Source organism: Colletotrichum orchidophilum, assembly GCF_001831195.1.
Source record: "Colletotrichum orchidophilum strain IMI 309357 chromosome Unknown Scaffold_14.1, whole genome shotgun sequence".
Classification (NCBI taxonomy): Eukaryota; Fungi; Ascomycota; class Sordariomycetes; order Glomerellales; family Glomerellaceae; genus Colletotrichum; species Colletotrichum orchidophilum.
The window spans coordinates 292,948-305,845 of record NW_019172970.1 but is presented as its reverse complement, the minus strand read 5'-3'; the positions used below and the strand labels follow the sequence as shown (position 1 = coordinate 305,845).

Genomic DNA, 12,898 nt, shown 5'->3' with positions numbered 1-12,898 from the left:
CCAGCGTAAGGTATCTCTCGTCCTCCTCACGCAAACAACTCCTGGGTCCTTCGCCTCGTCTCCCCCACCGACGAGTCTGCAGGCAACTGCTCGACCTTGTACTCGACCTCTTTCTGGATCCCGCTCACCGGTTGCAGCTCTGTCTCGCTACCCTGCGCCGAGGAGCCACAGCCGTCGCTCTCGCCTTCCAGCCGTACCGCACCCTTCTGCCACTTCCTCGACCGCAGCGACATGCCACCCGAGCCCCCAATCGTAGGACCCACGTACTTTGCCGTCGTCTTCCTCGTCGCGTTCCTGTTCTTGCTGAGGAGGAAGCGAAAGGCCGGCAGCGTGGCGACGATGATGCTGACGGACGACTCGATGTGGCTCCACATGCTCAGGAGCACTGGCCCATTAGCGACGGTCGTCGGGTCCTTTGTTGCGTCGCCTGTGGCTTTTATCACCTGTGCGAGCCGCGCGATGGCGAAGGCTATGATGATGCCGCCGAGGGAAAAGAGGATGGCCAGTCCGAATTTGTGAGACGGGGAGGTGCTGAGCTTGCGCAAGAGGTTGAGAGGCAGGATCATGACTGTGAACATTGTGTTAGTCGGATAAGGAGTATGTGCCGCCTGTGGCGACGGAAACGACACGTACTGAAGATATCTGCCGCAACATCTGCGCTGGTCGCGAACTTGATGGACGCATCTGCTCGTACCAAGTCCTCAGGCGCACTGCACCCGGCTGGTTTTGCAGCATCAGCTATTCATCCTACAGTCTCAGGTTCGAGAAGACGTACTCGCACTCCAATACTTAGTCAACGGCGTGCATGTCAAGAAGTTCGAGAACATGCAAGCCAGATACAACACCAAGACTGCAGAAAAACACACCCACCAGGCGCGAATGTATTTGGGCAGTCCGTTGACAAGCCTTCGCACGAAGAAGAGAATGGAGAACTTTGCTAATAACCGCGCAAGTTCGATTAGCTTTAGTCACCGCCGCCTCTAGTTGTGCCCTCGAGGAAGGAATAGACGTACCGGCCCAGAGTGTCGTCCAGAACAACAGCATCTGACAGAACATCAACTTGAGAGATGCAATTGTCCTGCCGACAAACTCCTCGGGCGCGAGAGGCAACGGTGTCAGAGGATCCTTGGCAACCGCCTTGGTATACTCGCCGGCGAGGTAGAATTGCGGCAGCATGCGGGTGATGACTGCGGTCAAGGCCGTCAGAGTGACGAGTCCCGCGATAATCAAGTAGTCATCCACGAACAGGCGCCGCTGAAGGATCCATTGGAAGCTGCCTCGAAAGACGGTCATCCCAAAGGCGGCTCCCCACATGACCCAGATGAGTATCTGTCAGACATGAGATCGTGTCAGCCAAGAAATAATGGAGCAATGTAGCATGGCCAATGCGACAATTACGACCGAGGCACGGATCAGAGATCAACCAAACGGAGACATTGCCCCGGCCGGGCCGGACTCCGAGGCGGCGGGGGCGGGTCGGTTGCTTTCTTACCATCATCTCAGCATAGCCGAGCACCGAAGTCGCCATATTGCGAATCGTTCGACGTCGTCAGGACGGGGCGATTTGCTTCTCTGAATTGATCGTTGGTTTGCGGAGAAGTTGGACGGCGACACCGCATCATCGAAGTGGCCACACGGGTGCATTAAAAGAACGCATTCACATTGCTTTTTCCTCTTTGTTGGTCGTTCTTGTTAGCCCTCCCCCTTCCCCTCTCACCGACCTACTGGAAAAGGGGCGCTGCACCGAGAGCCCGGACGCATCCTGTCCATGCGAGCTGACTGACACAATGATCAGAAGGATTCTCATCACTCAACTTGCGGGTATACCGGCAAGTTTTGCGATATGCAAGCGAGGCAATATCTTTTTCTCTTTCACACTCGTTCCAACGGACAGGCTAGCCCAACTCGGGACTCGGACGACGTGGGGTGTAACAAGGATACCGACGGGGGACTCGCCACCAACGGCAACACCTCATCTCGCGTCTGCGAGGTTGCTGCCGACCTGCCAATGAGAAGGAGCACTACTGCACTCGATGGCAAACATCAACCAACCTGCATGATCCCCTCCATCCTTCGCTAACGATATTCTGCAGGTTCATGGGAACCCCTGGGGGTTAAATCCTCCCAATTGAAGATATTTCCTTTGCCACGAACCTGGGTTTGAAACCCGGAATTCCGCGATAGAAAGATGCTTGACTTTCCTCCTGCATCCAGACCTCGTTCAGGTTTCGTCGTGGCTTGTCGCTTCTCTGATTCTACTGGGAAGCTAGCCAACAACAACCATGGTTCGTGTCTCATCCATTGTCGCCAGCCTGTTGGCTGTTGTCGCAAGTCCCCTCGCTGTTGCAGCTGAGGATGTTGTCGTCGACGCCGCCACCACCTCGGCCGTTGCTTCCAGCCTTCTAGGTTCCGAGAAGATCGCCTGCGGACTGCTCAGCTTTCGTTACCCTACGCAAACCTTCTTCTCCGGCTCCGACGGGTACACGTACGAGACGCAGACGCAATACTGGTCTGCGACGGAGTACAACACGCCAGCTTGTGTCTTTGTCCCGCAGAATGCCCAGCAGGTGTCCTTCGCCGTCACCACGCTGACCCTGAGCTTGACCAAATTCGCCGTCCGCAGCGGCGGCCACATGCCGGTCGTGGGATACAACAGCATCGGCTCGTCCGGCGTCCTACTGTCGACGTCCAATCTCACTACCTTGGCCCTCTCTGACGACAAGACCACTGTATCTGTGGGCGCCGGTCACAGGTGGAGAGACGTCTACTCCTACCTCGCGCCCTCAGGCCTAGCCGTCGTCGGAGGCCGCATCGGCGGCGTCGGCGTCCCGGGTCTGCTTCTCGGGGGTGGGATCTCCTTCTACTCAAACCAGTACGGCTTCGCCGCCGACAACGTCGTCCGATACCAGGCCGTGCTCTCTAGCGGCCTCGTCGTCGAGGCCACCGCCACCAATGCCTACTCGGACCTCTTCTGGGCCCTCAAGGGTGGCGGCAACTCCTTTGCCCTCGTCACCCGCTTCGATCTCCAGACCTTCGCGTCGCCACGGGTGTGGGTCGGCATCTCGCAATACGCGCAGGCGGACAGCCCCAAGTACCTCGATGCCGTCTACAACTTTGGAAAGTACGGTTCCGCGGACGGTAAAGCCGCCATCATCCCCACCATTCTCACCTACCCTTCGAATAACATCACCGCGTACGCGGCTGCGCGGTTCTACGACTCCGAGACCGCGCCATTGACGGCGTTTGAGAACTTTACGTCTCCTGTATTGGCGCCCGTGGCCGATTCCTACGCCCTGCAGCCTCTTGCCGAGTATGTGAGTGCCGTTGACGCGCTTCAACCGACCGGTCTCCGACAAGAGTGAGTATTTCCCGGCCTTCGATTTGTCGTCTTCTGGACTCTGAACTTACTGACCGACTCCTCAAGGTTCCGCGTCATGTCTCTGGTAGTCAACCGCGACGCAGTCGACTATGTCCACGACACCTTCCTCGCAGCCACCAGCGCCAATCTCACCAGCATCGCCGGCCTCTCTGCTTCGATCACCTTCCAGCCCATCACCAAGGAGTTCATCCAGCAGGGCGTCGCCAAAGGTGGCAACCCCCAGGGCGTGGACCCGTCCAAGGCGCCGTACTTTTGGGTTGTCGAGAACCTGACGTGGCAAGACGCCAAAGACGATGCCGCGACAAAGGCCTTTGCCGACAGCGTCACGGCGGAGATTGAGGCCGGGCTGGTGGCCAAGGGCGTCGCGGGCGGTTATCTGTACTTGAATGATGCGGGACAGGGGCAGAAGATCTTCCAGAATTACCCGGCGGCGAACTTGGCGAGGCTCAAGGCGATTCGCGCCAAGTACGACCCACTGAGGATTTATACGAACCTCTTGGCCGGAGGGTGGAAGGTTCTTGATGCTTGAAGTGGAGGGTTTGTGTGGTAAACGTGTTGTCAATAACTTTCCCCGGTCGCTTTCTTTCAACCAATTAGCTGAGAGTAATGTTTATAGTAATATATAATTCATCCTAGCAAGACGACTAAACCCTTTGACCCTGAGGCAGTTACCTATATGATGCGGTAAGCTGTTATGAGTAAAGCAAAAGGAACTGTCGGACGGTCCACCAGCTTGGCGGTTGTACTTCCCGAGCAGTGCAATCACCTCTTGGCTTGTCAATCTTTTCTTCAAACAAAACACGCATTAAATCTTTGAAGACCAACTCAGTCACCCGCATCACAAGATGATCTTGCTGTTCCTTTGCAAACAAAACAAACCAACTTTTCTAGGTATTTCACTCTCGCTATAAAAAATGCCAAACGCCTCCTCGCCACTTCAGCCGTCTTATGAGCTGCCGGTAACCTTGACGCTACCGTCCTCCATACCAAAGTACGCAGCCACCGGCTTCTGCGCCAGGCCAACCTTGCCCGCCGCCGCGGCCTCGACGCCATTGAGGCCGTGGAAGATGCCAATCTCGACGATACCCGGGATCAGCAGCAGCTCCTTGGCCAGCGCCGAGACCTCCCACGCGCCGCTCGCGTTGCGGGCACCGCCGTCTGTGACGTCGGAGGGCAGGAGAAGCTGCGGGAACGGCGCGTCAATGAGCCACATGCCGTTGTCGGTGACGACCTCGCCGGCCTTGCCGGGGGCGCCGGGCCGCACAGCGGGCTTTACGGCGCCGAGGGCCGTCAGTCTGTCCAGGACGTCTGGGGCGGACATGGGGAGGACCTCAATGGGGATGGCCTTCCAGTTTGTGAGCAGTCTCGATGAGAGCTTGCGGTAGTCTGGGAAGGGGGGGAATCGGTGTCAGCTCATTTTGAGTTTCTGAGAGTTTTTACGCTACGAGGATGATGACAAGAACAAGGGTAAAAAAAGAAAAGAAAAAGAAAACGCACCTGCGACTACGACAAACTTCTTGGCCGCGATCGCAACGAGCTTCTCCTGGAAAAGACACGCGCCGCCGCCCTTGATGCAGTTGAGATCGGCGTCGACCTCGTCGGCGCCGTCAAACGCGACGTCAATGGCCACAAGCTTGCCGTCCGGGCCCAGCGGCCTGTCGTCGAGGTTGCAGAGGCGCAGTCCCGCGGCGCGGATGAGGCCCTTGGACTGGCTTCCCGTGGGGAAGAAGGTCATGTCACCGTAGAAGGCGGGGCCCTTTGCGGCGATGGCGTCGACGACGTAGACGACCGTGCTGCCGGAGCCGATGCCGACGAAGCGGGCTGAGGCGTCGAGGTGTTCGTCGACGGCGCGGTAGGCGGCGGCCTTTTTGGCCTGCTCGACGAGGGAGACGCCTGACGAGGACATGTTGATGTTGCGGCGGGTGAGAAGGAGGGAGCTTGGGATTGGCGGGGTGGTGGTGGTGGTGGTGGTGGTAGTGGTGGGTGATGAGCGGGACGAGGTGATGGTGAGGGGATGAGTGGTGGTGGTGGTGAGTGGTGAGAAGGAACGTGAGGTGGAGGATGAGTACGAGGAGAAGAAGCGGAGGAACGAGACTGTTGATCTTTGAACTCTGCTACTTGTATGACCGCGGGTCAAGGACATGGAAGGCGAGGAGCGGGACGGGAGAAGGGTCCGTCAGGATGAGTTGGTGGTGTTACCTATAGTGGGATGAGCCATAAAGCGCATTTCTGCGGCAGTTCGGGCTTACTCAGGAATCTGAATCGCAATGGGGAGTGGATTCTGGGCCCCGGCTGGCGACGGCTGGTCCCGGATGGCTGCTTTTGCCGGATCTTTGCGCGTCGAGACGAGGACAAAGAGATGGTTACGGCTGAGTTTGTAGTTTTGCTTTCATTCGGTCACAGTTAGTCTCTACCGTTATGTCTGGGGGAGCTCCCCTCCAACTCTCTCTGATGTCCGAGGGCACATAATCTTTCATCATCCCCAAGTCAAGGTCCTTGAGGAGGGTTGGCAGAGTCTTCGGTGAGGCCAGGTGAGACCCCTCTTTCACCGAGCGCGGGGCACCCTCATACACCAGAACCACTTGTTTTTCCATCTCCACATACCTATGACGTACCCAACGGTTATTTCCAGGGACGCAAGTCTCCACCGTAGCACCGACTCAATGCCGCCCGTTGTCGTCTCGTCTCAGATCGGATCCGCCAAATGATAGACCGAGAGACCTCGGAGGGGCCTGTGAACGCCCCGGGAGCCCACCGGTACGCACACCGGTGGATACTGGCAGTGGAGCCGTGGGAAAAGTCTGTATCTTACGGGTACAATTGGAGGTGCCCATCAAGGAATTAACTCGCGGGCCTCGCGGGTAGTGATAAGCTGCCCACACTGAACGACGTCACCTGTCCGAAAACGTAGGCTGGGTGTTGACGTAGGAAGATAGGAGTCCAAATGGACCTTTGCCATTTCGGGGACCGCTTTCTATGGACCGGGCGCGAAGGACCAGCAAGCTCGTGTTTGACACAGAATGAACTCTATACGCCAAAGAGTCTCAAGATAAGAAAGCCAAGGCAGACTGCAGTGCTTGTTGACAAATTTTCAATGTTATGGCTTTCTTCGACAACAAGTATCTATCCTGCAGTATTTGCCAAATTGGCTGTTTTATGGCTCGCCTCTAAAATCTCGACTTGCAGAAATAACAGTGTAAGTTGCTGCCGTCCAAACCTCAACGGACCTTGTGCTTGGACAGCGGGCACCGTCGAGACCGAGATAGTGCGACAAGCCTTATGAATCATCCAATGCTATCCTGAACAAGTGGTCTTGTTTCAAGTTGCTATTCAAAGTAATGGGCACTGTAAAGAAGCAACGCAAGGCAGCGTCGATGGCCAAGTCTTACTCAAACTTGAGGTGGTTAGAGGAAGTCTAGTTTGAGCGTTTCTAGGACTACGGGTTCGCTTCTCATCTGCCCAACGCGATGTTTCTTCCTAATTTTGTAATCGTTGGCGATGGTTCATGTACCTCTAGCTTCAGTACCACATTTATATGAGTATCGTGGCTGGATCATGCAGAAATATGTCCTTACTTAAGTGTGCAACCAACTTCGGCACATTTATATGTTTTGATTTTGCTACAGCTATGGCACGCTTGTGTAGATCAATTTCACAAGTTCCTCCACACCGCTTCAATCAACTCATCACTCTCGTTTATGGTGAGGTCCAATCTCCCTCGATAACGAAACCACATTCCATTAGCCTTGGAACTGATTCGTCAGGTCGTTTGTGTACGTGCCGGTCCCAGTGAAGACGAACGTCAGTTAGGCTTTCCCGTCCCTCTTCAGTCCCGACAACACGACCTCGACGTGCATTTCGATATTCGGGTTCGCGGTTTTCCACACCGACCGAGGATCGAATGTCAGAGGCTTGATGCAGTACGAGAGCTTCATCAACTAGTCAAGTCTTCAGGACGTTCAGGACCCCTCGGCTACCAGGCCCGATGCTTATTGTTGAAATACTGGATACAATTTTCCGTACATATATCTTCCGGCCTGTGACCTGTCTCCTTGTGTATACAGCTGTTACGCGTGACCAACGCCCCGGTTGCTTCCGTGCTGAAATGCAACCATCCCATTGGGCAAGTGTGCTGGTTGACACTTCCCGCCCGTGTGCGTCGGCCAGCCCCTTTACAATAGCGGAGTAGAACATAGACTGTCCGTAAGCTCCATTTTCTAAATACTGTTTACTTTTTGGGACCCAAGGATGACCTTGGGATCGATATATTAGTGCTCCTTGTGTGATTACTCCGGCACGCCTCCTAGATGGTGGTGCTTAAATACGCTGCTCATGCGCACTCAGCATTGTTATGTTAGTAAAGACAAAACTCAAAGAGCTTTAAAGGGTTTAAGACAACATTGAGGCGGTGGCGGCCATGCAGCGCCATGATATCAAACATTGAGTGCTTTAATGTAGGGCTCGGGGGATACATGGCCGACATACCTTGTCAATGAATGACGCCAAACTTCGAATTACGCAGCTTTACCCACCACAATTCATCTAAAATTCTCATTTGTTCCTTTTTGGGTTACTTGTATCAAGGTAGGAGACTGAGCAGGGATGAAGAGAGCAAGTATGTGGGTGGAAGAAAGCGGATTGGTTTACAGGGGCACGAGCAAGGGCGAATATGTCACGAAGAAAACGATGCCTTGAAACTTTGACGTAAGGGCAGCATTATAAAATAGGTTGTTTGTATATCTACACAGTTACCATGAATCGCGCAGCTATTTGCTTCCAGGTTTGAACCCCACATCCTTGGGCCGGCTCCTTCGTTGAACCGGTGGCTGGCCTAGCAGCGCTTGTCATTGGTCATTGAAATCACCAGTATTGGGACAGGCATTCGATTTCTAGCCGAGACCTGGCTGGCGTGTGTTTCAAAGCTTGACATGAGCACCATCCTTGGTGGGGATACGTGAGCTCGTAGCTGTCAAACAACGTTGGCTTCAGCGTGGAGACTATTAATCATACCTGTCAAATATAAGACTAATTTAAGGTAATCACTCAACTACAAGATCAACATATCCTAGTACTAGCGATAGCTTGCGAGTCAAGATCGGGTATTTAGAAGGCTATCAGAATTAACCAAACCTAATTGAATTTTCGTCTAGCCAGAGTTCTCGGTTTCCACGTGTGTTATACCGATCCCGTCTCTTTCGACAACATCTTTCCGCATCCGCTATTTTCCGTTTCGATCCCCTGTTCTTACTGACATTCCAAAGGGAGTCCTCTAGCTGAGATGAAGCATATGAAATCAGAGCCAAGGTGGTCTCCTTTATTATGACGAATTACTCCAGCTTTCTTCTGAACGATCCTGCGCATTTCGATGCACAAGCCAAAAATTGATTGGTCAACTGGTTGAATCCACGGGACTCAATAGCAGGTTTCCTAGAGTCACGCTTCAATGACACAGGAGCCTTGCAATTGACTGTCACGTCGCATCATGCTTCAAGCCGTCTCTTCCCACCGGCTCTGGTCACAGGATCACTTTCGCAACACTAATGTCCTCTGAAAAGGCGCTTTGTGGATTTACACTCAAGAATGACTTAAACTTTGCCATTCCCCTGGGTTCATTTACGATTTGACACTGCATGGCTGGCTTCCATCGTTTTACTGCGTAACCTAATCTGAAGATCTACGTTCAGTTTGACTTCCCCTTTCAAACGTTGTCGCAGGTGAGCCAAGGTGAGATCTACTAGTGCACCGAATCGTCGGATTCTGCCTTCCACCCGGAATACTCTGCCTACTGATAATTCTATCGAGTTTTAATTCTTGAGTGCTTTGCAGCTCTTCAAGACAAACGGCTTTGTCTTCGCGTCAACTTAGGCTCCTGTTAAAACTATACTGCTTGGCACCTGTTTCTGTCACGACTTAGAGCGCACAGCAATGGGCATTGGCTTGTTTTAAACCAAAGTGAACAAAAGAACATGTCAAGTCTATGTAATGCATGATAGCGAGGGTCACGTGAGAATACACGTGGCAGACGTCTTCGTTTGGGCTAATACCAGGCCATATTCCGTCACAGTTTCCATCCCCAGGGTATGAGACAGGTGCTGTAGTGAGACACTACCTTGGCAGAGACGCAGGTAAACAAAGGCCCGGAGAACATAAACGTTAGACACGGCCAAAAAAGCACCGGAAATGAGTGCTCATACTGCAAAATGGTGCTTGAAACCATGATCGTCGAAACCTTCCCTGGGGAAGCAGATTTACTGCCTCCGATGGAAGCAGCTTTCAAAACATGGAGAAAAGTCCAATCAGGTTTTCCAGAGAAGAGGCCTCCACGATTGCTGATGATCCGCGATCCGGCAACTGTGATCGTACCAGGAGACCTACGTGGGTGTTGTCGTCGGCGCGGATGGGCCAGACGCCGTAGCCGCCCTTGTCATGATTGCATTGTTCTATGGTAAGAATGGCCCGTTTCGAAGGGGGGCCTAGATCATCGACAATGTGATTTTGATGAGCCACGTCGATCACAACAAGGAAGTAAGAAGATCCAGTCGGGAGGTAGGGGAGGAAGAGGTGCCGTCAGACGTCTCGACTGATGCAGCGTTGGTGGCTGAGGGCGATTCTCATGAGCGAATCGCATTTCACGAAGCGAGGGAGAACCCCACTATTATCCGCATAGAGTCGTTGACGGCTTGTCGTCCAGCCTTACAGGATTGGCGTTCAAGTGTCAAAAGAGGCCGGGGGGTGAGAAGGGTCTGGATTGGGGTACCATATTTGCTGCTTGGCAAGTTGGCTGGCGGGCTTGCGTTGTAATCGAGCTGTCAACTCGGAAACTGTAGAGCTCCATAGGGCTATCCCAGAGACAAGCGAGTTGTCAAAAAATGCTGGATACCGATTGGCTACCCAGAAGCCATCTCGGAACACTCTGTGCGTCCTGGACTTTAGAGTTTTACGTTGACAGAATCGCAAGAGCCAATCGCAATCAACTCGAGAAGTCAGAGTTAAGGGGATCCAGATATAACAGCGGCTGAACCCCCCCGCAGATCAACGCGGCATGGCAGCATCCCCCAGCCAGTTGTCGACAAAATTAGGAATCATTTATCGATTAATGCTCTCTGCTAAGGTCAGTCAGCGCTGATGAAAGACCGTGGCATCACGTCCCGACCGGACACAACTCTGCGCATATAGGTTCGACAACCTCTACGTGTCCCGCCCCCCTGGTCAACGCGGCTGTGCTCTTCGTGATCTTCAGGCGATCTGACGCTGTAACCTGTCTTCCACAATGGCTGACTAGCGAATCGCATTCTCGCGGATGCACACCTCTTCCGCCAACCCCCACTCATTTCCCCAACTGTTCGTGCCACGAGATCCTTGGCAAGAACACTCAGGAACGCTGTCTAACGCCGATGTCAAATGGCTGACAATTGAAACAGTCGGCCGCTTGTTCCTAAATCGGGATAGATTCGTTGAGGTTGTCAAAGTCTAATGCAATTGCCGACTAGGGGCCTTGCCGCCTCTCTCTCTCACTTTCCCATCTCATGATTCCACCGCCGCAAGGCCGCTTACGCCATCGTCCGTCTTGGACGGAAGAATGCGCCAAACAGCACCCCTCGTCTGGGGCTGCCGATGTTGCATCCCGAATCGAGCTATACCGCCGTGTTTATATGACTTACATGAGGCGTGCACTGGTGATTTGAAAACCTAGAGAATATGGGATCTTGAGATACATAAACATCGTCGTCGATCCAGTTCTCGCTAAGCTCGGTTCTTCTGTTTCTCAAGCTCACATCACGATATTTCGCAAAAGCATCAAACACTCGCAATCAAATCTTGTCTACTTCAACAATCAAGTCTTTGTCTGCGAGGTACAAGGCGTCATGGATTCCTATCTCGAGGAAACATCTTACACCTTCTTCCCCAGTGTCGAGGGCAATAGCCCGACGTACACATTCGACCCTCAATTCATTCCCTTCCCCGCGTCAGAGGGCACCGAAACCTTCTTCTATCCATACTCATTTCCGCAATATCAAACCCCAATGCCTCTCATAGATAATGTTTCTTCTCTGTCCTTGGACACCGAGCATTCCACCATCAACACCTCCTTCACTGCATCCTCTCCCCGCTCAGACTTCTCATCCATCCCAAGCGAAGCCTTAGATTTCGCATCACCCCCAAGCACCAGCAGCGGACCAGTCTCACCACAATCGCCCCCAAATGAGGTGCAGTCTGAGAGCTGGTGCCCGGCAGATCTCCACCAGATGGGCTATCTCGACGACGCCGGCAACTGGCGCTGCCGGTATTCGGGCTGCTGCTCCTCTCGCGTTTTCCTGCGCGCGTGCGATCTCAGAAAGCACTTCCGCGGCCACTCGAAATACTTTTTCTGCACCGAAAAGAGATGCCAGAAGGCGGGTGTCGGCTTCGCGACCCGCAAGGACTTTCAACGGCACATGGGCTGTCATAAGCCTGCTGTGAGGTGCATGCATCCCGATTGCGATCGCATCTTCAGCCGCAAGGACAATATGGTGCGTCAATCCACTTCATTCGGAACCTCATTGGAACCAAGCATTGACTTTGGAAAACAGAAAGAGCACTACAAGAAGATCCATCAGCGTTTGAGGAACAGCCTCTTCCCGAGGAAATGCCGTCAAACCAAGAAGAGGGAGTCGCAGGTTCCTTCACCAGGGTCTAGCTGCTCTACTTGCTGGATGGGATGTTAAGCTTGATCGATCTTTCCGCAAAAGTCTATCAAAGGTTTGGACAGAAGAGGCTTAATTGCCCTTACCTCTCGTTCTATGTTTCATGGGTTAAGCGTTGTGTTTTTGTTAATATGTGCTTGGGTGATGGCATGGAGCTACTGGATACACCTTGAGATGGAAGCTTTATAATAGACAGACTACTAGTATTTGATGCCTAATGCAGCCATTTATTACCTTCCAACTGGGAAACTGATCTATCGGCACTGGAGTAGACATCATATTATATGCGATCAATATCGTTTAGTTTGGGGCATTGCTTGAATCTCTTGAATGATAATGTTTCGAAAAAAAGACTGCGGGTACATCTTGTAGAGGAGTCTGGTCGGGAGTCGAATCCCGAGGGCTCCTTGCCTCCTGTCAGTACACAACGAAAGTCAAATGTCAATCTTGACTTCTCAACAATGTCTGCAGGCAGAAACGCTAGAGCCGCTGGGGTAAGCCCACTGAATTTCCGAGGATTCTGGAGCAGCAAGCCTATGGGATCTTGCAGCCCTGGGCGCCAAGCACGGAACATTCACTGCGGCTATCGTTGCTCTGAACTTGCTCAAACGCCAAACGCCAAACGCCAGATAAGGGTAGAGGGGAGACATCGACGACAAAGAAACCGACGGACAGTATTGTTTGACTGTTATGTTCGAATTTCTTGTCCCATTTATCTGATCTTTCTCAAGCTCTAAATGAAGGACATGGGAGGAAATTTTCGGAAATCCGGCTTCGATGTAGATCGAGAGGCTCGAGACAGCTTTGGAGAGGCTTTAAGAGGAGAAATTCAGCA

At 53.0% G+C, this 12,898-nt stretch overlaps 4 protein-coding genes across 4 annotated transcripts; 2 read left to right on the top strand and 2 right to left on the bottom strand.

The window, feature by feature from the left end:
• Positions 1-26: 26 nt before the first annotated feature.
• Positions 27-1,528, bottom strand: CORC01_02507 (uncharacterized protein; the record flags this gene model as incomplete). The annotated part of the gene is made up of 5 exons (XM_022614157.1): positions 27-568; positions 634-720; positions 776-937; positions 1,014-1,329; positions 1,493-1,528. The coding sequence occupies 5 exons, from the start codon at positions 1,526-1,528 to the stop codon at positions 27-29; spliced, it is 1,143 nt and encodes a 380-aa protein (XP_022479369.1).
• A 754-nt stretch (positions 1,529-2,282) lies between these two features.
• CORC01_02506 (FAD binding domain-containing protein) lies at positions 2,283-3,908 on the top strand (the record flags this gene model as incomplete). The annotated part of the gene is made up of 2 exons (XM_022614156.1): positions 2,283-3,358; positions 3,425-3,908. 2 exons carry the CDS (start codon positions 2,283-2,285, stop codon positions 3,906-3,908), a joined length of 1,560 nt encoding a protein of 519 aa, XP_022479368.1.
• Positions 3,909-4,325: 417 nt separating this feature from the next.
• CORC01_02505 (ribose 5-phosphate isomerase A) lies at positions 4,326-5,522 on the bottom strand (the record flags this gene model as incomplete). The annotated part of the gene is made up of 2 exons (XM_022614155.1): positions 4,326-4,765; positions 4,877-5,522. The coding sequence occupies 2 exons, from the start codon at positions 5,520-5,522 to the stop codon at positions 4,326-4,328; spliced, it is 1,086 nt and encodes a 361-aa protein (XP_022479367.1).
• A 5,722-nt stretch (positions 5,523-11,244) lies between these two features.
• Positions 11,245-12,084, top strand: CORC01_02504 (uncharacterized protein; the record flags this gene model as incomplete). Its single annotated transcript, XM_022614154.1, has 2 exons — positions 11,245-11,889; positions 11,950-12,084. 2 exons carry the CDS (start codon positions 11,245-11,247, stop codon positions 12,082-12,084), a joined length of 780 nt encoding a protein of 259 aa, XP_022479366.1.
• Between the last annotated feature and the right edge of the window lie 814 nt (positions 12,085-12,898).